General features: G+C 48.6%; 9 protein-coding genes across 10 annotated transcripts; 5 read left to right on the plus strand and 4 right to left on the minus strand.

Moving 5' to 3' along the window:
• The first annotated feature begins 108 nt into the window (after window positions 1-108).
• Window positions 109-1,958, plus strand: SPPG_02742. Of its 2 annotated transcripts, XM_016751025.1 has the most exons (6): window positions 109-281; window positions 347-552; window positions 610-725; window positions 795-997; window positions 1,057-1,671; window positions 1,763-1,958. In XM_016751025.1, exons 1-6 carry the CDS (start codon window positions 146-148, stop codon window positions 1,774-1,776), a joined length of 1,290 nt encoding a protein of 429 aa, XP_016610302.1. In that variant the 5' UTR covers window positions 109-145; the 3' UTR covers window positions 1,777-1,958. The 2 variants fall into 2 exon arrangements, with proteins under 2 accessions (XP_016610302.1, XP_016610303.1); XM_016751026.1 differs by having other exon boundaries at window positions 1,057-1,958.
• On the minus strand, window positions 1,802-3,348 carry SPPG_02743 (3-deoxy-7-phosphoheptulonate synthase). The gene is made up of 4 exons (XM_016751027.1): window positions 3,050-3,348; window positions 2,890-2,984; window positions 2,570-2,824; window positions 1,802-2,506 (listed from the first exon to the last, which is right to left on the minus strand). The coding sequence occupies exons 1-4, from the start codon at window positions 3,310-3,312 to the stop codon at window positions 1,968-1,970; spliced, it is 1,152 nt and encodes a 383-aa protein (XP_016610304.1). The 5' UTR covers window positions 3,313-3,348; the 3' UTR covers window positions 1,802-1,967.
• A 222-nt stretch (window positions 3,349-3,570) lies between these two features.
• On the plus strand, window positions 3,571-7,015 carry SPPG_02744 (uncharacterized protein). The gene is made up of 5 exons (XM_016751028.1): window positions 3,571-4,078; window positions 4,139-4,225; window positions 4,293-4,429; window positions 4,489-4,655; window positions 4,728-7,015. Exons 1-5 carry the CDS (start codon window positions 3,976-3,978, stop codon window positions 5,221-5,223), a joined length of 990 nt encoding a protein of 329 aa, XP_016610305.1. The 5' UTR covers window positions 3,571-3,975; the 3' UTR covers window positions 5,224-7,015.
• Window positions 5,237-8,032, minus strand: SPPG_02745 (uncharacterized protein). The gene is made up of 5 exons (XM_016751029.1): window positions 7,586-8,032; window positions 6,852-7,527; window positions 6,693-6,787; window positions 5,564-6,625; window positions 5,237-5,502 (listed from the first exon to the last, which is right to left on the minus strand). The coding sequence occupies exons 1-5, from the start codon at window positions 7,808-7,810 to the stop codon at window positions 5,359-5,361; spliced, it is 2,202 nt and encodes a 733-aa protein (XP_016610306.1). The 5' UTR covers window positions 7,811-8,032; the 3' UTR covers window positions 5,237-5,358.
• A 295-nt stretch (window positions 8,033-8,327) lies between these two features.
• SPPG_02746 (uncharacterized protein) lies at window positions 8,328-12,843 on the plus strand. Its single transcript, XM_016751030.1, has 10 exons — window positions 8,328-8,767; window positions 8,872-11,070; window positions 11,134-11,418; window positions 11,482-11,600; window positions 11,666-11,741; window positions 11,800-11,921; window positions 11,991-12,084; window positions 12,145-12,248; window positions 12,315-12,523; window positions 12,593-12,843. The coding sequence occupies exons 1-10, from the start codon at window positions 8,470-8,472 to the stop codon at window positions 12,621-12,623; spliced, it is 3,537 nt and encodes a 1,178-aa protein (XP_016610307.1). The 5' UTR covers window positions 8,328-8,469; the 3' UTR covers window positions 12,624-12,843.
• Window positions 12,693-14,431, minus strand: SPPG_02747 (3'(2'),5'-bisphosphate nucleotidase). The gene is made up of 7 exons (XM_016751031.1): window positions 14,326-14,431; window positions 14,138-14,263; window positions 13,894-14,066; window positions 13,752-13,824; window positions 13,506-13,681; window positions 13,191-13,445; window positions 12,693-13,124 (listed from the first exon to the last, which is right to left on the minus strand). Exons 1-7 carry the CDS (start codon window positions 14,384-14,386, stop codon window positions 12,939-12,941), a joined length of 1,050 nt encoding a protein of 349 aa, XP_016610308.1. The 5' UTR covers window positions 14,387-14,431; the 3' UTR covers window positions 12,693-12,938.
• A 105-nt stretch (window positions 14,432-14,536) lies between these two features.
• Window positions 14,537-16,531, plus strand: SPPG_02748 (uncharacterized protein). Its single transcript, XM_016751032.1, has 5 exons — window positions 14,537-14,665; window positions 14,743-15,161; window positions 15,230-15,277; window positions 15,338-16,066; window positions 16,126-16,531. Exons 2-5 carry the CDS (start codon window positions 14,786-14,788, stop codon window positions 16,422-16,424), a joined length of 1,452 nt encoding a protein of 483 aa, XP_016610309.1. The 5' UTR covers window positions 14,537-14,665; window positions 14,743-14,785; the 3' UTR covers window positions 16,425-16,531.
• A 910-nt stretch (window positions 16,532-17,441) lies between these two features.
• Window positions 17,442-18,198, plus strand: SPPG_02749 (uncharacterized protein; the record flags this gene model as incomplete). Its single annotated transcript, XM_016751033.1, has 2 exons — window positions 17,442-17,885; window positions 17,966-18,198. Exons 1-2 carry the CDS (start codon window positions 17,480-17,482, stop codon window positions 18,196-18,198), a joined length of 639 nt encoding a protein of 212 aa, XP_016610310.1. The 5' UTR covers window positions 17,442-17,479.
• SPPG_09058 (uncharacterized protein) lies at window positions 18,197-23,879 on the minus strand (the record flags this gene model as incomplete). The annotated part of the gene is made up of 23 exons (XM_016757212.1): window positions 18,197-18,523; window positions 18,584-18,796; window positions 18,862-18,959; window positions 19,016-19,326; window positions 19,396-19,583; window positions 19,649-19,801; window positions 19,860-19,982; window positions 20,043-20,167; window positions 20,231-20,424; window positions 20,492-20,552; window positions 20,614-20,756; window positions 20,816-20,940; window positions 21,004-21,137; window positions 21,196-21,401; window positions 21,467-21,583; window positions 21,645-21,731; window positions 21,801-21,914; window positions 21,978-22,646; window positions 22,707-23,019; window positions 23,077-23,286; window positions 23,362-23,561; window positions 23,624-23,728; window positions 23,799-23,879. 23 exons carry the CDS (start codon window positions 23,877-23,879, stop codon window positions 18,234-18,236), a joined length of 4,260 nt encoding a protein of 1,419 aa, XP_016610311.1. The 3' UTR covers window positions 18,197-18,233.
• Window positions 23,880-24,231: the final 352 nt, after the last annotated feature.

Raw genomic sequence — 24,231 nt, forward strand, 5'->3', positions numbered from 1 at the left:
TTCGATCCGAGTATTGTGGATGACCCGTGGCTTTGGAGCGTTACCAGAACCCAGACACACCAGTTGATAAAACCATGACCGATCAGCAACTCCGACTCGACTTGCAACGATCTTCATCCCATATTTTGCATCTTGCCAAGTGACCATGTCTCCGCCGTGCCAAGGTTGCTTCACATTCTTAAAGCTGACTCGACTTGGTCGCCGACCTCGGCGTTTGGTCGTCCTTGTTCTCGGCCTTGATGGAGCAGGGAAAACCAGCGTCCTGTTACGATTGCAAGGAGGTACCACTGCATTTCAAGTTAGATATAAAATAAACACACGATCTAAGGCAGTTTTGCATACACAGATCCGAATCAAGCGACCAAGACATCATGGGGTTTCACCACTGCAACTGTGCCGTTTGACTTGCCAAAGAACGTCCGAGAATCAGCTGACGATGATCAGAATAAGAAGAGATCAAAGAAACAGAAACCCGACAGAGTGACAGTGACATTGTATGATATAGGCGGTGATGTAAAGATTCGACCCATTTGGAAAAACTACTATGCAGAGGTAGGACAACAGATGAGACTTGCCCATACACTATGGAGGGACTCATGATGTTTTCAGGCGCATGCATGCATATATGTGATCGATTCTGGAAACCGCGAACGAATTTCCGAAGCGTCTGAGGCGTTGAATGAAGTATACCAAGATCCCAGAATGAAAGGCAAACCTTTACTAATGTAGGTTTCGGCTTTGACACCTCTTTGGGCAGCTTGATTCATGTTAACACTGGTTGTGGGGATCTGCAGCCTCGCAAACAAACAAGACGCAACCAACGCCCTAACTCCGGCAGAACTGTTTGAAACTTTAAAGATCCAGCACTTGGTGCCCGAGAACAAAACCCTGGTTACAGACACTGTGAACCCGGACATTGACGGGTGGTGGGCATCGATAAAACCGTGCATAGCCAATGTTCCCGATCCTGATCTCGATGGTTCAGCCTTTGCTAGTGGTACGTCAAATGCAGACCTCTTTAGCATCGAAGGATACCTCATACACTTGTTTTTTCAGAGATGCATATTCTGCCCTTGTTCCGGGTGATCTTAAACAGTCTCTCCACTCTGGAACCGCGATGCCGAAAGGATGTGGAGGAACAACAGGAAGAATGGGACAAGGATAGAATGGAACAAAGGAAAAGGGTGGATGATTATCGCCAGGAGCAGGAGAAGAAGGAAAAAGCAAAGACCAAAGGCCCCGACATTGTAGGGAGTAAGGAGTTGCACAAGGAAGTCGAAACTTCACCTGTGGGATTCAATGACGAACCTGATCAAAAGAACGGCGCGACAGAGGTCAAAGGCGAATCAAAATCGACTGCCCCAACCGCAATCAACGACGGACCACAGCAAAAAGGGACATCATCAGAGGCGGTGACGGAGCATTCGGCTTCACACCCGGCAACAACCCTCTTTGGGGCAAAAAGCAAGAACAGAATATATCCAGTTTCTGACTCTACGGAACATCACGTACAAGAGACGCCTTCTGAAACATCAGCAAAACGGTCAAACACAGTGCACCCCGAGGCAATCCTCGTCGAAAGCGCATCAACTGCCGGCATCCAGCATCCTCCATCGCCTTTTGGTGTGCCAGTGACGATTGAGAACATCCACACTGACGGACACGCTGACGGTGAGCAAAGCCCACAAGCTCCACGATTCACGCTTGGGTCGGTTCCGCCCATATCGTCACCACTAACGTCTTCCGAGTCGACGTTTGGCAGAGCGCGCATTTTAGCACCGCTTGACGAGAGTGCCCCAATGCATACGGCCAAGCCTCGGGTGCTCGCCCCTCTTGCTACGACAGCCCCGACATCTGGGGCTTTGCGATCATGATACTTCAATACTATCTGAAGGAAAAATACAACACGAACATGTATATTGATTATGTCAAGTAAATAGATGGATTCTGTACAGTCACGATCTGTCCTACTGGTTATTCTGTCGCCTGTTTTCTCTTCGTGCTCTTACGCCTTCTCTCAAAGTATCAAGGACTTTAACGGTCTGCTCCCAAGAAATGCAAGCATCTGTGATAGATACTCCATACTCCAACTTTGCGGGACCCTCCGCTGGCAAGTTTTGTCTCCCTTCTTTGAGATTGCTCTCAATCATAACTCCCATGATGTTATCGGCCGTTGAATCTGGGTCGGAAGCTGCTGATAGCTGTTGGGCAATGTCGTCGGCCACCAATATTTGACGCCTGTGGTCCTTTCTCGAGTTACCGTGAGAGCAGTCAACCATCAAAAGGGGCTGCAATCCAGCCTTTTTGATCTGTTCGCTATACTTGCGGACATGCTCCGCCGAGTAGTTGGGCCCATCATGTCCTCCTCGTAGGATGACGTGACACGAGTCATTTCCAGTAGTCGCTACAATGGCACTAAGGCCTTGCTTTGTCACGCTCAGGAAATGATGCCCGACAGATGCGGCACGAATGGCGTCGATCGCAACGCCGACATTGCCGTCGGTTCCTAGAATGGGACACAGAGTGAAACCGGATGCCATTCCTATTGATTTGGGTGGCCGTTACTTACCATTTTTGAAACCGACTGGAACAGAGAGCCCGGATGCCAGTTCACGGTGAACTTGCGATTCCGTAGTACGTGCTCCGATGGCACCCCAGGCGACCAAATCCCCAATGTATTGGGGAGTCAACGTGTCAAGAAACTCGCAACCCGTGGGTACGCCCGCTTCATTCAGATCCAGTAGTAGACCTCTTGCAATCTTTAAACCTTTATTGATTGCAAAGGTACCAGTCATATCGGGATCATTGATTTTGCCCTTCCAGCCTGCCAATGTAACAATGGGCGATTAGAGACTCTCATACGTATGGCTAGTTCTCTGGCATACCCACCAACAGTCGTTCTTGGCTTTTCAAAGTAGACACGCATAATGATACACAAGTCTTCTTTTGCGTTATTTGCATAAGTTTTTAAAAGCTGTGCATATCTGGCAAACAATGGGTTGTTAGCGCAACACAACTAGTTGTCCAACAACATGTTTTTGCCACCTACTCGTGAGCTGCCTTCACGTCGTGAATAGAGCAAGGGCCTACAACACACAAGAGCTTGTCCGACTGACCCTTGATAATTCGTTCCGCCTCCGCACGGGCTCCTGCTACGGTTGTTGCAGCAGCATCGGACATGGGAAAGTCCTCAACGAGGAGTTGTGGGGGAATAAGAGGCTTAATGTCAGCGATGCGCCTGTCGTCGAGTTCATTAAGGGCATCGCCCTTTCGCTTGGGGCTCTGGGGCCGTGTTGATATGGCTGCAGTCATTGTTCAAATGTGTTTCCCAGATTCTCACGCCGTTGGGCAGGGTTTTTATCAAAAGGATCTACTTGGAATGGATTCGAACCGATTCTGACTCGCCATGATGTGTGTGGGCAAGGATTGGTTCAACTGGTTGTGGCGCATACGTTCACATGGCAACACAACGAGCCAATCAGCCAACGAGAAAGTCTCCGATCTGATCTCCAAAAGTCTATAAAAGGGCGACGCTTCCCGTTCCCCCCCTCTGATTTCTCTAGTCCTCCACGACGTTGACACAGATCAAATGACCCTTTCGCCTTTTACTAAAGAGTCCTGTGTGTGAGCGTCACAACGTGGAATTGTCAATTTTTTGCCACTTCATCTTTTAGATGGAAATTACAATTTAAAGGAAGAAAACATTTTGAACATTAGGGAATTGTCTAGTAAAATCATTATAAATTTGTGAGAAACCATTAAACTGCCTAGGAAATGTCGTAGGAAAATGTTGTCTTGACGAAATAAGCTCTTACTGGCATGTTGTGAGAAGCCATTGCATGGAAGCAGCAGTTGGAAAGGTTGCGGTGACGTGCGGATCGGCAATATGCTCAATGCGTGAACTGGACGGGCTGTTTGTAGATTTCTGAAAGAAGCGATTGGCAACGGTAAAACTCTTGCCGGCCTTTTGTCTGCATGTGGTTTGCAAAGACGTACAGCGCAGTCCAGGCTGGGAGCATTGACGGGACCGACACGACGCCGCATGATCACGGCATTGCACGCGCTGAAAAGGCGCATTGTAGGTTTACCCCACAACCCCCTTTTCTGGCTTTCCAGCACGCTCATGCATCTTGTGCAGACAAGAAACCCAGCGCAGACGCCAATCTTACAAAGGATCCATTCAAGACATTGTTTGTGGGCCGACTGGGAACAGAGACAATAGAGAGTACGATCGCAATTCAGAGCGCACGCACAAAACCTCCAAATGCTGACCATTCCCTCTTGTTATGTAGGCGCTCTCGAGCGTGCCTTTGAGCGGTTTGGCAAGATTCTTAGTGTGCGTATTGTTCGACATGTTGTGACTGGCAAGTCACGCGGCTATGGATTTGTCGAGTATGATCGCGAGAGGGACTGCATGGAAGCGTACAAAGTAAGATGATACATTGAGCTCACCTAAAAAATTGTGATGCTCATAAACATGGCTACCAGCGAATGAATAAAAGCCTCATTGATGGGCATGCCATTTTGGTGGATTACGAACGAGCGCGAGTCATGGAAGGATGGACACCGCGACGGCTAGGAGGCGGGTTTGGAGGGCGCAAGGAGTCGGGGCAACTGCGATTTGGAGCACGGGATAGACCGTTCAAGCCGCCAATGTAAGAAGGAACGAGTAACGTTTGGCGCACTTCCAAAGGGCGTAGGGCTCATTTGTCTTCTTCTTTCACTAGATATGGACATAGGGGAGAGCATCAAGCCGTGCCGGACATTGCGTTTGATCAACGATATGATGATTGTTGGCGGGAACATGCCCGCCGGGCAGCAACAGCTGGCAATCAAGAGGCGTCCACCAAGGAACCATTGAGGAGATCAAAGAGTGGCGATCATGTTTCTCAACACCGGGCAAGTTACCGTCAAAATGCTGCATATCAACCTTCCAGTATGGAAGCTGCTGCTGCGGCAAGTCGACATGGCGCGGAAGAGGGAACATCTCGGGCGAGACACAAAAGCCATCATGAGAATTATGATCGTCAAATCTCGCGGTCAGGCGATGCTCGACATTATCGGTCGCCAGCACCCAGATCGCAAAGAGACCATCCTGGGGACAGACAGAGGCGCTCCTACTCTAGGCATGACTCTCGTAGTCCTGATCACAGATCCTCTAGAGACAGATCATCATCATCCCAGCGCCGGGACAGGGCGTTTTCTCGACGAGAACCGAGATAGTTTCCTCTTGTCGTCATGATGAACCGAAAGATTTATTTCCAATGCGACCGACCTTGTACATACGTGCTGGAACATTGGTAATGGACTGCAACGCATCCATTCCTCTTCATAGTTGCGGGACCGATATGTCATTTATCACTTTCCCATGTGTACAAGTGTCCTATCTACAGTACCACCCCGCTCTGCCCTATATGTTCTTATCAAATCTCGGACGTGCTCTTTCACAGCTCGATCACGCTCTTCCACATATGCGTCCAGTTGAATGTACCGCTTGTCCTCCTACAATGTAATGAAATGAATACCTCCATAACAGTCCGTTTGGCCACAAAGCTCAACCTACCATCAAAACCTTCATAATCTCCTCCAGACTGATGTGACCCCATTCATCCCCTTCCTTTGGTTCACCTTCGCCCTTCTCCAACGATTTTGCTCGAGTTTCAACAACCGCCTGCTTAACGTGGAACTTTACAAAATTGTTTTCGCGTAAGAGTTCTAAAAGATCGCTTTGAGCCTTTTCCTTTCGTTCGGCTTGAAACCTTTCAAACGTTCGCTTTACGACGTCTTCAAGTTCATCAAGATCGTCGGAAGACGCCAATTTGCGCGCACGTGGATCCTGCAATATCCAGCCGCGAACCTGGTCCCATGTGGTAGTCAGATCAGTGGTATCTTTCAAGGCCGAATGGAAGGCGGCTAGCCGTTTCTCTTGTAGACGCGCCAAATGATCGGAAAACAAACGTTCTTTCTGCATGTCGTCAAGAGCGCGACATCTATCCCAACGTGAATCACGCTCCAAGGATGAACGTGCATCTCTCCACTTTGCATCGGCGTTACGCACAAAATCAACTAGAATGGTCTGGAACAAAGTTGTCGCATCTTCTTTTTGAAGGGATTCCCTATGCATGTTCCTTTCTCTATTCAACCGACTTTGTTCCCGGCGCACTTGCGCTTCACGCTCACGAAGACTTGCTTCCTCCCTCGCCTTTCTGTCCCGTTCCTTTCTCTCTTTCTCCAGCCGCCTTTGATGTTCCTCATCCTCTTCTGTCAGTTTTCGGATATATTCTCGGAAAATCTCCTCACGCTCTCCAGATGATCGCACAGCTTGATACCGGCGATCATCTTCAATCAGCCGTTTGATCCTTCTCCAGCTTGCGTCGACGTCGACCTCTTTCGTCTCTCTCAACAGCTGAATAAAGCCGTCCTTCGCAGCGCGGGTTTCCGATCGTTTGCGTTCTAGCTCATTTCCTTTCAACGCCGCAATATGTGCTTTGAAAAGGGGTTCACGTTCTTTGGCATCAAACCGCGCAAATCGCTCGTCTCGTTTGAACTTGCGGCTAAAGTCGTCCCAGCGTGTGCGATAAGTGACTTCGTCTTTCAAAAGCGACAAGTACGCCTCTTTCGTATCCTGCATAATGCCCCAAGCGAGTTTATTATATACCCGGGATCACATATTCGATCGTTTCAACTGCTACCTTCACTTTGTGCTTCTTCTCTTCGCGGAGTTCTACTACCCGAACTTTGCAGTACTGCTCGAAAACTTGTTTTCTTTCTTTCAGGGTGCCAATCACTACCATGCGATTTGAATGAATCAATGGCAGGCTGAATAATTAAAAGTACAGCAGGATACCTACATGTATATCGTCTATCATGAATGATTTTAGGAAGTTCCTTTTCCCAAGTTGAATACGGCGATACGTCCATTTCGCGCAACAGTTTTGTAAACTCTTCATTCTTTTGTTCCTGTGTCAAAGCTTCTGCTTTAATTTCATCTCCAGAAGGCTCTGGAGCCTCATCCTCTTTTCTCCGTTTTGCCACGCCCTCTGCTTCCTCATTATCTTCCGCCTTTCGTTTTGATGCGGTTCCAGTAGCATTCACGTCGACCTCTTCATCCATCACCTCTTTCGGCTCATTCTCCGGTTCAGCCTCGGAATGAAATTCATCACCATCCTCGCCGATGTCTACTCCCATCGCCTCTGCAATCAACTGTCCAATCAAATCACCAATTTCATCGGGCATATCCCACACGGATTCCTTGGTTTCCATATTATAAAAGAATTCATGATCCTTGCTCGTGAGTACAATTGTCCATTTAGTGGATGGAAGCTTCTTCATGCCAATGGGATGCTCGCTGGCAGGGGCACTAGGCGGTGTAGCCTTTCTCTCCGAGTTTTCGTCTGTTCCTGCTGGTTTCAGTTGCTTGGAAGTCTGGAGAATTTGTTGAGCGGGCGCTCCAGCCATAGGTGGTCGCGGCGGCGGTGGAGGTGGTCGGTATTCGGCTGGTCGTTCCCATCTGCTTTCTTTTGTGATCTACAAAACTTGCTGGTCAGTGTCCGACGAGAAAGTAGTAAGGTAAGCGGGATCGTACAGAATTGTAGTAGTAGAAAGACCCATTCGGATCTCGATGCTCTGACCAAGCCAGATGGACAGGAGGAGGGCCTGGCGGAGGAGGTGGGGGGCGAATGGGAAGCTGGCCGTTTCCCGGACTGGCAGCACCGGGCTGCGACACTGGCAGTTGACGTGGCGGACGCTGCCGTTGTGGAGGTCTTGTGCGTGGTGCGGCGGGGTCGTATTCGGGGTCAAGAGGGTCCATCTTTATGTAGATCTCGCTCTTACAGAGTGATATTCAAAATACCGTACGTCGCGAACAAATTGAACGAGTCCATGTGGCTTAGCATTGCTTATGGAGCTGCCAGTTCAACTTTTAACTTTGCAGAAGATTGTGTATTTGGATTAACAGTTGGCACTTTTTACGATAGGCAGATCATATCCGTACAGATAAAGGAATAGGCTGTAATTGCTCTTTTGCTGATCGCACCCCCACCATCGCAACGACAGTCGTTGCAGGAATCGTGCAAACGACAGCCGTAGCGGGACAATGAGGAATCGCTTACTGCAAACAATCCCAACGTAGGTTGCTTGATAACCAAACCCTTCAGTAATCGCTGGAAGCAACCACCCTTTACCCCCGCCGGACCGCTCACCCTTTGCACACAATGATCGAGGCTTTGCAAAGCAAGCGGATTGGGGCATCTCTCACGTGACTAGTGGATGAGTCATTCGACGGCCGTGCCTTTGGTGTGTTGGGATCCTTTGCCCGTACGCGCTCAGAGTTTTTGGTTGTGTTTTCCATCTTGCAGCAGCATCCTTCTGCTTGTTGTCGAGAGCAGCTTTATCGTGGGAGGGCGTGCAAAGGGTTTTCAACGTATAGTTGCTTGTCCTGCTGCTAGATAATAGGTTGAAGACCCAGTCATGGCGAGTCCACCTCCCCCTTTCCCGCAACAGTCGCATATGAGACCAGGAATGCCTCCAACAGGACCACAGCCTGGAGGGCCGGCTCCGAGACCACTTCCTCTTCAAGGTGCATTGCCAAACTCACCTGCCATGTTCCGACCACAGAGGCCACCAGCCGGTCCTGGAGGTGCTTTCACCGCTCCGGGACAACCTCAGGCGCATGGCCAGCCAGGAGTGCCCACCTTTGGAGGTTCACAGCCGGTTGGTCCACCGAATGGAGGGCAGCAGTTTAGGCCGTCACCACTTCATCATCAGGGTAAGTCTATAATTTTGCTTTTTGTATTTTTTTTGCTGCAAAGATCAGTTGGATGAACGCGCCTGGCCCATCCATCTTTCCGTTTTTCATTTCTGCTTGACTAGACTCATTCCGACAATCGAGCGCTTCGCTGCCCGGATTGCAACCTGGACAGCAAGCAGGACATCAGCCGGGGTATCAACCTGTATCACAACCAGGCCCGCAAGCTGGACATCATCCTGGGTTTCAGCCTGTATCACAGCCGGGCCTGCAAACGGGGCATCAGCCGGGTTACCAGGCCATGTCGCAACCAGGCCCACGTCCCATGCCTCCGCAAGCAATCTCGCCGGTTCCGCCTGGGTTTGGCCGACCACAACCAGGTTCAGCGCAAAGCGCTGGAGGCCTGGGAACCATGACGCCTGCTTCCGTTCCTGCTTCCGCTCCTATGCAACCACAGCAACCACTAACCTCATCAGTACCTGGTGCCCCACAGCAACTATCGCAGCCTCCTACATCAGGAATGCCTGCTATGGATGGATTGGCAAATCAAGTTGGTGCGATGCACATTGGACCTACTGGCGGGTCGCGCTCGACGAGAGCAAAACGCGTTTACGCATCGCCTCCAGGTTCTACAGCTGATCTTCATGCCCCCGGAGGACAGGTGCCACCTATGCCTGGAGTTGGTGCTCAGCAATACGGAGCTCAGTTTGGACAACCTGGCATGCCTGGTGTTTCGGGACCGCAGGTCGGACAGCCTTCTGCATTTGGGCACGGTCCCGGGCAGCCTGGTTTGCATCCCCATCCCGGACAGTCACTGCAACAAGGTATGCCGTCGCAGCCCGTGCCTCCGTCATTTATCCCACAACCCGGCCCTGGCTTTGCCCAAGCTCCCACGTTCCAGCATCCATCCCAGCCTAGCATGCAACCGGGTATGCAACCTGGTATGCAACCCGGAATGCAACCTGGAATGCAACCCGGAATGCAACCTGGAATGCACCCCTCCCAGGCAGCCCCTCCGCAAGCTCGTTCACGAATTGACCCAAATCAAGTGCCCAGTCCGATCTTGGTACAGGAAAACGATCAGGCAATTTACCAAAATGCACCCTACTCCACGACATCCCGATCGGTCCCTCCCCTTGCGTCTACAATTTTTAAAGCAATCGATGACGGGACATGTAACCCTAGATTCATCCGCCTGACCACATATAACATCCCTTGTACCGAAGAATTGGCGAATACTACATCAGTGCCACTGGGATTGGTTGTACAACCATTAGCCAATCTCAGTCACGAGGAGGATCCTATCGAAGTCGTCGATTTTGGAGAGCAGGGGCCAGTACGATGTAACCGATGCAAGGCGTATGTGAATCCGTATTTCCGCTTCATTGATGGTGGGAGAAAATTTGTTTGCAACTTGTGTTCATTTGAGAATGAAGTGGCACCGGAGTACTTTATGAACCTTGATATGAGTGGACGCCGTATGGACATTATGCGACGACCAGAGCTGAGGAGAGGAACTGTTGAATTTATTGCGTCCAAGGAATACTGTGCTCGTCCGCCGAAACCAGCGTCATACGTCCTTGCTATCGATGTTTCATGGAATGCTATTCAGAGTGGGATGTTGAAACGTGCAGTCGAAGCGATTCGTGAGCTGCTCTATGCCCAGGAAAAGACCCTCCCTCCTGGTACAAGGGTGGGCATCATGACATTCGACAAGTCCGTGCATTTCTACAATCTGAAACCGACATTGGATCAACCTCAAATGCTGGTGGTACCGGACATTGGCGATATTTTCGTTCCTTTGAACGAAGGTTTTCTAGTAGATCCCACCGAATCACGATCGGTCATTGAGAATTTACTCGACACTCTGCCGACAATTTTTGAAGGGAACAGAATTAGTGAGCCTGCACTTGGTGCGGCGGTCCAAGCTGCTTATGCGGCACTCAAGGAGTATGGAGGGAAATTGACCGTTTTTCAGACGATGCTCCCAACCTTTGGACCTGGGCCGCTCAAGAATCGGGAAGACATTAAATTGTTGGGTACCGACAAGGAGCGAACTCTGTATGAGCCACAAGAGTACTTTTGGAAAAAGCTGGCTCAAGATTGCTCGCAAAGTGGTATCTGCGTTGACATGTTCCTGTTCCCAACGGCGTACATAGATGTAGCCACGATTGGAAGTTTGTCGGCTATTACCGGAGGTGATCTGTATCAGTACGTCAACTTTGACGTCAACCGGGACGGACTGCGGTTCGCAGAAGATCTTAAGCGCTCTTTGACGCAATTGTTCGGTTACGATGCATTGTTGCGAATTCGGGCATCAAATGGTCCGTCCCATCCTGCTCTCTAGTGGTTTGAATATCCACAGCTCACAGCCTTCTATCTTCTAGGCTTGAAGGTTGTCGAGCATTTTGGCAACTTTTACATGAAGAACAGTACCGATGTCGAGCTGGCCGGTCTCACCTCTCAGACAGCAATAGGAGTTGCCATCAAACATGATGGCAAATTGGACGAGAAACAAGAATCGGCTTTCCAAGCCGCTCTGTTGTACACAACAGCCACCGGCGAACGACGCATTAGGGTACACAATATATCAGTTCCGAATACGGCGCTGTTGGGAAATGTCTTCCGGTATGCAGAAATGGACACAACTATTAACTACCTAATGAAAGCAGGTATGGGTCACTTGTCCCGTGCTAGTTTTAGTATGTACGCTAAATGAAAACCATGGGAACTAGCGATCGCACAAACTGTCAACTCTTCACTCAAAGCAGTGAGAGATCGACTAGCAGAAAAATGTGTCAAAATCCTGGCCGCCTATCGTAAACACGCCGCCTCATCATCATCTCCCGGACAGGTACGCCACATATCTCGTCTCCTGGCGTTCTGTAGAGCTATTCTAATAAAGAGCCTCTGTACCAGCTCATCCTTCCTGAATCCTTCAAGCTGTACGCGCTCTACACATTGTGTATGCTCAAGTTAAAGGCGTTTCGTGGAGGTAGGCGAGCTTGCAGTACGATAATTCTACTAAGACAGATGCTGAACGTCGTCAACAGGACCGGAGATGTCGACAGATGTGCGTGTGTTCAACATGCGCATGCTGAAAGCCCTTGGCGTTCCCGAATCGATTCCACTCTTGTATCCTCGTCTCATGCAGTTGCATGAACTACCTCCGCAGGTAAAACGATTGAGGGAGTGCTATCTACGTGTGAGCCTTTACCAACAGGATTCGTTGACCTTGCTATAGTGCGGAGAAGTAGATGAAAGGGGAAGAATAAGACTGCCGCCGCTTATCAGAGTATCACAAGAACGCCTGAGCTCGGCTGGTGCTTATGTTATCGGTATGATCTCTTTCAAGCTTGTTTTGTATGAACTGCCGGTAACCATTGGCTTTTTGATAGAAAACGGTCAGCAGATAATGATTTGGCTCGGCCGCGGTATTTCGCAAGAGTTTTTGCGAAGTGTTTTTGGCGTTGATAGCCTGGATGCCGTTGATTCCAAAATGGTGAGCAACGTGGTGCAGTAGATGCCAAGCATACGGCGGAAACTGATCAAGCGTTTTCCGTATCAGCGTACCATTCCTGCGTTTGATAACCCGACGTCCGTTCGCACGCGAGCAATACTGGACCAGTTGCAAGCTGACCGTGCAAGATATCTTTATCTTCAAATCGTGCGGCAACAGATGGACCAGTTTGCGGAAGTCGAGTTCAACAACCTTTTGGTAGAGGACCAGAACCTGGATAACATGACATACGTTGATTACCTGGTCGCTGTGCATAGGTAAGGACCAACTGTTGTACAAGGCTAAATTGGCCCACGTGTCTAAATCCTTACTCGGAAATCGTGCAGGCAAATCCAAATGGAGCTTTCCGCGTCATAATGAAGACAAGATACCCTTGAATAGTGGGACTTTGGGGTATTGCTGTCAGCTTGACTGGCATATTGAGAGTTGGGAGTGAACAAGTTCTGAGAATCTCTTATGCATTTTTGTGCAATTAAATGTACTTAGACCTCTCCTACATATTCTGATGCGAGGGATTTTAGCTGTTCTGCCTATAGTGAGTTATATCTATACTAGCTACGCGCGGCTTGCGTATCCACTGGTGCAGAGGTCCAGGAGTGAACGTCCCCTCACAAGTTTGCCTTCCCGGCTCGTCTTGCCTGTCGGGTAAGCAAGAGGTTGATTTGTGGGAAGCTACTGCTTCTCAGCAAGAACTTTGCGCACCGCCTCCATGACTTGGTCGTGAATCTTCCCATTTGTGGCGACTACCCCCTTGTTTGCTCTCAAGGTACGACCGAGGGAGAAATCCAGAGGTTTTCCGTAGACGTCGCACGTTTGACCACCCGCTTCTTGGACTAGTAGAGAGCCACCAGCATGATCCTATCCCATTCAATAGTAACGATGAGCGTAGTGACCGAAGAGTGTTGAGAGCCGCCCGGCACATACCCAAATCTTTTCTTCATACGTCGCGCTGACAGGTAGTCGCAGATAGATGTCAGCATCACCTCGCGCCAACACCCCATATTTGCATTGACTGTCCATTCTCACAGACGGCTTGGTGATTCCTAATAGAGAGGCAATCTTGGCTGCATCGCCTTGTGACGAATGACCCGCTTCAACTGACTCGCAGAATAGTGCATCTGCCGGGTTCGAGGTGTTGCTAACGTGGATGCGTCGCTCTTCCGTGCTTGCAAATGTTCGCTAGACAGATTGCTCAACCACGAGTTCAATAATAGAAATGCAGGACTGGAAATGACTTACCATATACGCCCCTTCACCTTTGACGGCAGTGAACAGGCACCCACGCTCCCCATCTGGTTTGGAAAGTTCTACTGGAAGGTTGGGACAACCTAATACTCCCAGTTGAACTTGTCCATCCACAATCAGGGCCAAACACACTGCAAACTGCTCTCCTCGCAAAAATCCTTTTGTTCCGTCTGGTCATGACCATAGAGAGGTATTAAGTGATGGGTGTGAGAGATGGGCGCAATAACTTTCGACATTTACCAATAGGGTCTAATGTCCAGAATCGACCTTTTGGCCCCCCGGTGTACATTCCCAAATCGATCGCTTTAAGTATCTGTTTCACCGTTCATGTTATAAAATCCATCACCGAAAACAGCGGGTTACAAGGGTGCTGAATGCTCACCTCGTCGGTGGACATTGGTGAGTCCACGACACTGTTTGCAAGGTCAACAACTTTATCGCACGTTGCCTTGTTTTGCTGGAGTTCCGATGAATCCTCTTCGCCAACAATCGGGTCGTTTGGAAACGCAGCGTGAAGGATAGAGTTGACAACAGCTTGCGCTCCATAATCTGCGACTATTGAGGACATTGCGGTTCAACCCAACTGCCTGGGATGATTGCCGCACTTTTGCATGATAATCTCTTACCAGTGACTGGAGACTTGTCCTTTTTGCTAATAGTTTCTGCTGACACAAGGTGTTGAAATACTGTTTGGCATAACTTTGACGCCCGAAGGACTGCCTCCACGGCGATCGCTCGCTCTTTTGCCAGTACTTTTCAATATGGTAGTTAGATGTCAAGCAAAAATAGCTGCCAGTAGCAAGACGATACTCACATAGAGTAGACATGTGGATATAGCGTTTGACGGGGCGAATTCGGCGAACGAAACCCAGCATTGATGATTTTGAATCTCTTAAAAGATCACAGCGAACAAAATGATGGACGTGTTTTGCCATGGCAACAAGTCCAAAATGCGTCGAGCGAGTTTCGAACCCCTCTGATAAATCTTTAATGCCGCTTTGGGATTATCGACGCCAGCCGTTTTGCTCGCTGCCCAAGCAGGCTTAAAAAACTCGCACGAGGACATCAGCGTCGATGAACAAGCTCTCGTTCGCAAACGCATCGTGATTGTTGGGCCTCATTGCAGAGTCTTGGGTTTGAGAAAATCAAAGAGTGTAAGACATTTGTTTTCCATTTGGCCGTGAGGCAGTTTGCGCAGTTTCAGATGTGCTCAGCTATCAACGTCATACAGGGCTATTTGCACGCTTACCTCCAATTGCACCTTTCCATCACATATGGCTTTGCCTACCCATGACCAACCTCCACCTTCACATAGTATAGCTGGCAGAGGTCATTCCATGGACGATCAACCCGAAAACCTTTTCCTACCGTTTGTGTACGGTCCGCCCTCTCGCTCTGGCCTCCCATGGTCAACCCTAGTCCTCTACGCGCTTGCCACAGTCGGAATTCTCTCCCTATTCCTGCATCTCTCGGGCGGTCGCCAAAGAAAACCATCCAAAAGCCATAAGCGAAGACGAAAAGTGACCAAACAGGTCGTTCCAACCCCCACTGGCGGCTTAGCAGATGCATCCGAAGCTCAGCTTACAAAGTTGGTGCAAGTCGAAGAGGAAGAAGAGACAGAATCAGATGAGGACGAAACTCCGCGACGCGGTAAGGACAAGTATTTTGACTGATCGGCAGGCGATGATGACTGACGTTTACATTATCTACACTTGAAGATTACGGCAAAGTCGTCGGTGATACTCTGACAAATGCGATGGTTAATGGTAGGTACCAGATGGTCTAAGCATGTATTCTTCAGCACGGTAACAGTTGGATTTTCACAGGCGCTGTCCTACTTAAGCGTAGTCCAATCCCAGATTTGCTAGCATCTATGACTGGGTATGGGTTGGAAGGCTACAAGCGTGTAAATAACGCTTTTAACGTTGAGGAGAAGATGGTGAAAGCAAGTCAGAAAGCCGTCTCTGCTGGAATACAGGCAACTGGTATCTTTGCGCATGCGGCGATCAAGGCCGGCCTCGCCTATCAAATGGCCCCAGGCCGGCGGGAGAAAGTGCAAAGATTGGCTATACGCGAAGGCACGGATGACGAAGACAAGCGAGTAAAGGTTGTACGAATTATAGAGAACGCCGTTCCAGGCAGTATACCCCCACCGGTACTGGTGGATGTCTCAACGCAGACGGACGAGGATCTCGTTAATGGAGAAGCTACCGGGCCAGCTACTGCGACGGGTGGTGTTTCGAGCGTCCTTGCTTCTTACCTTGCCTCTTCTCTCCGTGTGGCGGGGAACGTTGCCACCGCCAGCAGTGAAGTGGTGCTCGGTAAAGATCGGACACTGAAACTTTTGGGGGTGGACCCGATAGAAGCTCGGCGCAATCCAGACGCTCCCGAGGATGGGAATGTGAGATATATCAACGTCGGAGGTATTCTGTATGCAACTACTCTCGAAACGTTGACTGCTGCCGAAGGTTCTCTCCTTGCCGAATGGTTTGGAGATGAAAGCAAGCGGGCTAGTCTGGAGATCAAGGATGGTAGTTATTTCCTTGACAGAGATGGTAAGGCGGAACCCCGCACTTGAATAATGAGAATTGCATAGCTTAACATTTCTTGGCAGGTACGCACTTTCGACACATCCTAAATTATTTGCGCGGTCTACCGACGCACGATACTATGTCGGGTGCCGCCTCACTAAAGCAGCTACTGCTGGAAGCTGAATTTTACCGACTTCCTGACCTAGCCGACGATGTGGCGCGTCGAATTACAGAGGTGGAGCTCGAGGAACAAAGTGTGATGGAACTAGTAGACAAGTTAGTTCGCCGCGTGATTCCTGGTGGAATTTCCGGGCGTGCGGTGCTTTTGGCGGGGAATGCATTGCTTGTGGCTACTGCTATCGGTATTTTGTGGCTATATTGAGCTTAATGGGGCTGAAAATTGGAAAGGTTTGTATGATACATATACTCTAGATGCTCTTTTCGGGCAAAATATTATAATCCATTCGCATTCTTCTCGTAAATGCATCCCATCAGCACATGTAAAACAAGATGTCGATATCTTTTAGTGTAGAGGTGACAGAAACTGGCACTAGCTACTACACCAGGGAATAAACCGGCGACAACTGGTTCGGAAAAGCTAACTAACTACTAATAGGCAATTATACACGCAATACGTAACGGTTGGTTCTAACCGGATAATTGCCCACCACCGCACGCGGTCCCTACTAGGCCTTGATCCAGAACTCTTGATGGCATTGAAGCCAGAGTCTTCGCAACATTGGGGAGACTCGCAAGCTGGGGGATTTTCAGTGACAAGGCTTGGAGACTAAAAAAACTGCATGTCAGAAGATGACCCAATGACAAGAAATAAAATGATGCAATCAGTACATACCAACCAAGCTCAACTAATGTGGCAGCATAATAGCAGCTTTGTTGGTTCCAAGTGATTGTTGCTGGTTCCAGTTGGTTGTAGTCATCGGGAGGGTGAGGTCCTCGGCACCACCACATCTGCATTCGCATGGTTGGACTTGAGAGTCATGATGAGGGTTGCGATGTGGGTCGCGATGAGTGTTGTGCAGATGGTTTGAGAGTCAAGGAACTGGTGAGGAAGGGGAGAGATAGCAAAAGGCCCCCTTTTTATAGACCTTTGGCATGCGCCTCACCGCAGTTCTTTTTTAAAAATATTAGCATGCCACACCGCAGTTTGGAGACCATTAGCATGCATGCCTCACCGCTTTGAGCGATAGATGGGGGTGCTGATTATGCGATATGATTAACCGGATTATCCGGATAATAATGGATCCTAGTGCCATTTTCAATCACCTCCACACTATGTTCCATTCACGTGTTGCGCAGCAAGACACCAGCCTAAGCCACCCGAGATTACGAAGGCGCTTTGGGGCTCCGAACATTTGACCATTATCCAAAGGATTTCATCCAAAGGCTTGCCGTACTTGAGGTTTTTAGCAAGGCAAAATGACGACGGAGATCGTTCGCGCTCTGCGGGCACGGCCGCCAGCACCGACTGCATCGGAAATGTTTCATGCGAATATCAAAAAAGGAAGCTTAAACGTTGAGACTTCTGGAGGCATTATGCATGTGAGTGCCGGCATGGCGGACCTCGCCGTGGTTCCTGCAAATTCTGTATATGGCCATGTCAGCGCCAAGGCAAAGTCGACGAAAGCCACTGACAGTACTCCCACTCGGAGACCATCACAATTGGTGGTTAAAGCACCGGATGAGCAAATATCGGAATATCCAAGAAGAAGGGCCATGTCGGCGAGAAGGGCATCAGAGTACACTCCGGTAAGGGACAGTAAGAGCAAAACTCCACTGGTGATCACACATGAGAACGTTACTGCGCTTGCCAAAATGTCCAAAGGTAGGGCTGCGCTATGCATTGGTCAGGGATTAACCTTTGCGTTTCCCGCAGTGCTAATGATGTTAATGACATGTACATAGCAAAAGATTCGAGTTCGGAGACATGCACCGCTCGTAGAAATCGCAGTGGTAGTGCACCACCGGCAGTGGCACGAGTTTTGGGTATCGCAGAGAAGGGAGATGCGTCGCAGCGCCGCAAATCAGTCGTTTTTAAGAATGATGGTCGTCCACCATCGGTTCTTGCGGCTACTGATAGAGCTCCTGCTGAACAAAGGCTTTCAAAGTATGAAATAAAATCTAATTATCAAAAGTGACATATATATGTACAGTCCAAAAATGGCCAACCACTTCAAGCCTTTCTATCTATCAGTTGCTGTTGCCGTGTTGTCAGGGTCGGTCCAGTATATCCATGATCCTTTAGCGACGGCAGATACTCTGCATGGTAAAATGCGTAGTGCAACTGGCGATGGCTATGTGGGCCAGCGTCTACATGGTAGGTTGCGGTGTGATGCCCGATGTCGGGATCTGCGAGATGTGGGGTCACTGCATGGATTTGCGGCTCGGGGGATTCTTTGTCGCGATGGTTTCTCATCAGTTTTTTGGATACGTAATTGTTGATTAGCAGGACTGGACCTGGTGCTGTTACTCAAGCGTCGGTCATACAGTAATGATGGCAGTAATCCCCGAAAAAAATCTTACTTTTGCCAAGGTTCGTCTGAGCAGGATTTTCAAAGTGATGGTCTAACGGTGGCAATCTCTTCGGCTCTCGTCGCTGTAGGTAGTCGGGTCTTAGGTCTTTTGCTGTCAGAACATCCCATTCATAGATTACGCCATTACGTGTGGCCTCGCCACCATGCTTCAATGCGGAAGCATGTTGCAATGCTTGTATAGTTTTCAGGCGTTCCATTGGATCTAATGGAGAAGAAAGTGCGGTTAAGAACGCATATTTGACCCGATACGCCGGTACTAGGTATGACCTTTTAAGCGCTCGCGTAACTTGGCTTGTTTCTGCATCTTGGCATCACGTCCAATCTTGCGTTGCAATAATGCTTGAGTTACCTCGCTGGAGAGGTTCCTAGTGTTGTCAAAAGTTAATAAATGCCATTTTAACATAATTACTCAACTTCTTACCATGCAGTTTTCTCTCCTTCTGCTCCTATGTCTTCCGGTTGTTTCTCTGCCTCATGCTCCGGTTGATCCGGGACAGACTGATGCAATCTGTCCGCTTGGGATCTCCTCGACAATAGCATAGACGCAGTCATTCCAGTAGGATCTCTACCCTCAGGACTTGGTGTTCGCCTGATGCTCATTTCTCGAGCATCGCCGAACGCCGTCCGGCCAGGTGATGGTGTCTTAACCATGCCTCGACTGACTAGCAACATGTGTAATGGGTCTCGAGGTCCTATCGGTGGCGCATCGTTGGAATTTAAGAGCGTCTCGAACTGCAAGTACCATTGTAACAACAGTCTGTCATAGGCAACCAAAAATGGAATGGCATTGAGTGTTTATACCTGCTGACGGAGCACCGCTTCTGCGTCTTTATGAACGGCAGCCCCGTATTGTTTTGATACTCTCCTTTGAATAGGGGGTTTGACAGGCTGCGAGAAATGCACAAGATTCTCGGTTTGCAGGTAAGAATCCATCTTTTCATCAAATTCATTTTCATTGGCATTATCTAGCCACTTGTGCACATCCGTTTCTGAAGTAGATCAAAGTGAGAAACAGACGTCATAATACGCATGCGATGCTAGCGCGCGATCCTACCGAGATCGTCAAGGTCATCCGGACTATGAGGTCTGGCAACAGGCCGAGGTGTTGGAACTTGGTGGGGCGGTTTGGATATCCCAGCTTTTGAGACCAACGCTTTCGCAGAAGATTTGCGCTTCTCTTTCTTGTACCATTCATATATTTTGTGGCCTAGATGTGGATCTCAACATTCGAAAATAAGCGGACGTATTCATCCACAATGCCGTACCTCGCCATGTAGCCTGTATGAGAACTGCTGCGGCCTGTTGCCGTGCATGCGCAAGCTGAATGTTCACATTTTCCAGCTTGCGCAGCTTGTACTGTCTCCAGCACTTTTGTATCAGGCGAGCGGCTTGCAAAAAAGTTTGGTAAGAGGCAGCTCGCTATGAAAAGTGAGGTAAATTATCCATACCTCCATTTCGGCGCAGCTTTGCGCGCCGTACCATTCTTCCACGCCAGAGAGCCTGTATCGTGGCGATTGAAGCATCCTTAATTCGATCAGAAAGCTCTTCCACGCAAGCCATAAGCGCCATGTCACTGTTTAGGCCACTTTACTCTAAGCAGGAATATAATAATCACAACGTGAAAAGTGTAACTTACAAATTCGGTTCTTGTCGCTTCAAGAGGCTCTCAATTTCCGACACATGCTGCTGAAGGAGCGCTGCGAGCCAATTGATCCTACGCTCCTGTAGCTGAAGAACGATTCTCATCTCCTCGGTTTCCGAGAGAGAAGACGGTGCGTACAGGTAGCGTAGATACGGTTTGTACTGCGCCCCCATGAAGGTAGCAATGTTCTGAATTTAGCACACATGAAGAGTGAGCTTCATTGTCTTTACACTCCAAAGCACACAATCACAATACCCTGTGTTGGGCTTGTACAACCCGCCGAAAGTCTTGTAGGCATTGGGCCTTTTCTCCAGTACTGCAACAAGCATTCGGCAAATCAATTACATGCCTACGAACAACAGCAATGTAACTGTTACCTTTGATGCTCGTCTTCAATAAAGGTACGCAAGTACTTGCACGCTGCTTTGCACCATTTGACGACCTTGACAGACGTATATTTCGCGAAGCGCTTTTGGCCCTTTGCCTTCGCAAGGTCTTCAATCGTTCGACCGTTGATAGACTGATAATGTTGATGAGACACACATTTTTATTCACAATGGTGCCGTCTTTGAGCAATACCTTGATTCTAGGGAAGAGGACCGCAATCACTTTATGAAAGTTGGCGTCATGCACGATGGGGTTGTCTGTCAAATCAATAGACTTCAGATCCCGGCAGACGGCGAGCCCAAAGATAGAAGTGAAGTCTTGAGTGGAACCAGAATTAGCGCGTTCATGCAGTTTGCTTCCTGTATTATGAACCTCATTACCTGCGAGATAGTTATTCGCCAGATTCAATTCTTGGAGGAAAGGAGCCATTGCTAGTGGCTCAATGTATTTGACATGATTGTCAGAGAGATTGATGATGCGTAGGCGGGGAGACCATTTGGCGATGTTCAAATTTCTGACAGAATGAGGGAAATCGTTAGCCAGCATAGCTTAGTGATTGTGAGATGACATACCTTATATTGTTGTGGTGGACATCAAGTTCACAGAGCATGTTATTCGGAATCCTTGGAAACTCCGTGTAAACATTCTCCGATAAACTTAAATATTGAAGTAGCTTGCAATCGGATATGGACTCCAGTGTTGGATTGTGGAGTCGATTTTGAGATACATCAAGATACAAGAGCTGACGCAAAGCTTCCAAGTGTCCTAGTTCGACAAGCTATGAAAGATGTTATCCGTCACGTTTTCATTATGGTCATAAAGCCAAGTACAGGCTGCTCATACCTGAGTATTGCGAAGAACCAGAACATGCATAGATTTGGCGGAAGAGAGGAATTCCAGACTTTTCAGTGGATTATGACTGAGATCCAAAACGTGTAAATGGGCACACGCACTTATATGCTATGAGCAGCATGATTTTTAGAATTGATTCATTTATAACCTCAATCTGGATAAACAATACCGAAATTTCCGATAAATCATTGTTCGCTGCATTGAGTGATCGCAACTCTGTAAACCAACCAAGATCTAAAGTCGTATAATGGTTTCCCTATAAAATACCTCGTTTTGTTGATATCCATCCCAAAATGACATAGTTACAAGGTGAACAACAACTTGCCTGCAAACTCAGTGACCTGAGATCTTTTAGACCTTCGAGGCCCCGCACGTCGCTCAACATATTATTGTCAAGGATGACATGGCGAATTTTGGGAGCCGCCTCCAAATTGGGTATCTGATGGAAAACCTTATTTAGAAAATTCCCCAATAACGGCATGCCCATCGATTCAAAACGCACTTTCGTCAAAGATGTCTCCTTTAACTCCAAAGATTCCAGCTCCAGTAGCTCTGCTGCAGAAGCCTCACTACTCTGTCGCTGCCTTTTCAGCGATCCCAAGAGCAAATCCAACTCCCGTTTCCTCGCCGCCTCTTCTTCCTCGAGACGTTTCAAAAGCAGTGCATCACGCTGCGCTTTCTTTTGTTGTAACTGGTTCGTCTGACGTTCAATCTCTTCATTTTTGCTTTCAATATCCGATGACGAGGCCGTTGCCTTCTCAATGAGAGGACGCGCTTCTTCCCGAAGCTTTGCAATATCCGACGCCAGTTTCTCCGCTGTCTGTTTTTTGTTGGTCAGCTTATCTTCTGCGCTTCTCTGCAGCGACTGCTGGGACTCGAGCAACGGATTTAACCGCCCCATCAGCACGGCAGCTCTATCACGTTCTTTATCAAACGCAACCTTTGCGTCATTCGCAAACCAGGCTACCAATCGACGAGTTTTTTCCTGTACATCACGCTGCCGTTGTTTAAATTCACGTATTGCACGGGAATGGGTAGTTTTGCTAGTACTGAAGGAGTCGAGACGGAATCGAAGCTTGGATTGCTCTCCCGCTTCCTCTCTCTGTCTCCCTGTAATAAAATCGTACTCTGCCCTTAAATTCCGCTCTGTAGCCCGGAGTAATTTTTCCTCCTATGATGGACATTAACATCGGCATCGGTAAACGTCATCGTCTGAAAAAGGGAAACGAACCTCACTTTCCACGTCCGTGACCGCAGGTGTTTCAACCAAAGCCATTATCGGAAGAATTTCAGTAGTATGATAAGCTTGGGGTGATGCGGCCCGTTGTGAAGCCAAGACTTCCTGCTGGATATCCAGGAGCGACCGATTACTGCCATTTCTCTCCGGAAGCCCCTCAGCTAAGGACCTGGTCGCAGTTAACCCTAACGTTTCCTCTACCAGCTCTCGGCGAAGCGGAGGGTCTAAAGGTATTCCAGCTTTTTCTGCTTCCTTGTGCAAAGATTCAAGTAGCGCCTCCTCACTTGCTGACTTTGTCTGCAAAATACTGTAGCCAACCTTCAGCATTGTGGGAAACAAAAAATAATAGGCCAACTAATCGTACCTCAACCGCTGATTCAGCTCCGATTCAACTTCTTCCAGGTGACGATCTAATTCTGCTTGGTCCAGATGCGTATCCATTGTCCCATTTTCGATGTTATCACTGACAGAATCGACGTCTTTCAAATAGGAATCTGTATCTGCCTTCCATTCCGAATAATCTATGTTTTCTGCGACCATTGCAGGTGTATCTGTGTCAATATCATCAATATCACTAAATGAGAAACATACGGTCAGAGGCAATCAATAAATCCGTCCTTCAGGCATGACTATGTAAAGTAAGACATACGCTGGTAAGTGCGGTTGGAGGTCGATAGTAGCAATGGGCGTATCGAGCGGTAACTCCAGGGAGGAACGAGAGGAACCCATCAGATACTCCTCGAGATCTGCGGGTGGCAGCTCGTCTTCAGTGAAGTTATTATCATATTCTCTGCGGTCTGCCTCTCTGGATTCTATGGTCTGAATATAGTCCGCCCAAGATTCCATTCTCTACATTAAAAGTCCTGTGAGATATGAGACATAGATCGGCGACCAAATCATCTGCGGATCACCTCCAGTGTCGGAAGCTCGCTATCATCAGAGTCATCTTGTATCGTAGGAGAGGTGGTTCCATTTGTCTCTTCATCCGAAACATGTTCGTCGTCTTCTTCAGTTGACTAAGCTTTCAGAGGCATGGCAAAATGATCAGCTAGTTCCTTAAACTTTGGATAGGGCCGTAACACTTACCGTCAAATTGCTTAGCGCCTTGAGTTCAGACCTAATCACCTCTTCGACATCGAAATCAATCTCTTCATCTGATCCCGACATGTCTTAACCCTAGGGTGAATACACTTGAACTAGCAGGGGGATGGTTTGCTGTCGGCGGATCGATTACGTAATGCGATCGCGTTCGTATGAATCATCGTTCTCTTGAACCAGTAACTTTCTGCAAGGTCCCGTACCGACGTTCTTGCAAACCAAGTCTTGAACGCTGGCACCGGATGCTTTTTTGCTGTTCAACTTGTCATGAATCGATTGTTATATCCATGCGGTTCTTGATTGCCATTTGGGGCCTTTTGGGGTACACTATCCGGAGGTGCGCACGGAGCACTCTATAACGATCCATATGATCTAGCAAGTTGGCAAGTTACTGCTCGTACACACTATGTGAAGGATCTAG

The sequence above is a fragment of the Spizellomyces punctatus genome, assembly GCF_000182565.1.
Source record: "Spizellomyces punctatus DAOM BR117 chromosome Unknown supercont1.4, whole genome shotgun sequence".
NCBI lineage: Eukaryota > Fungi > Chytridiomycota > Chytridiomycetes > Spizellomycetales > Spizellomycetaceae > Spizellomyces > Spizellomyces punctatus.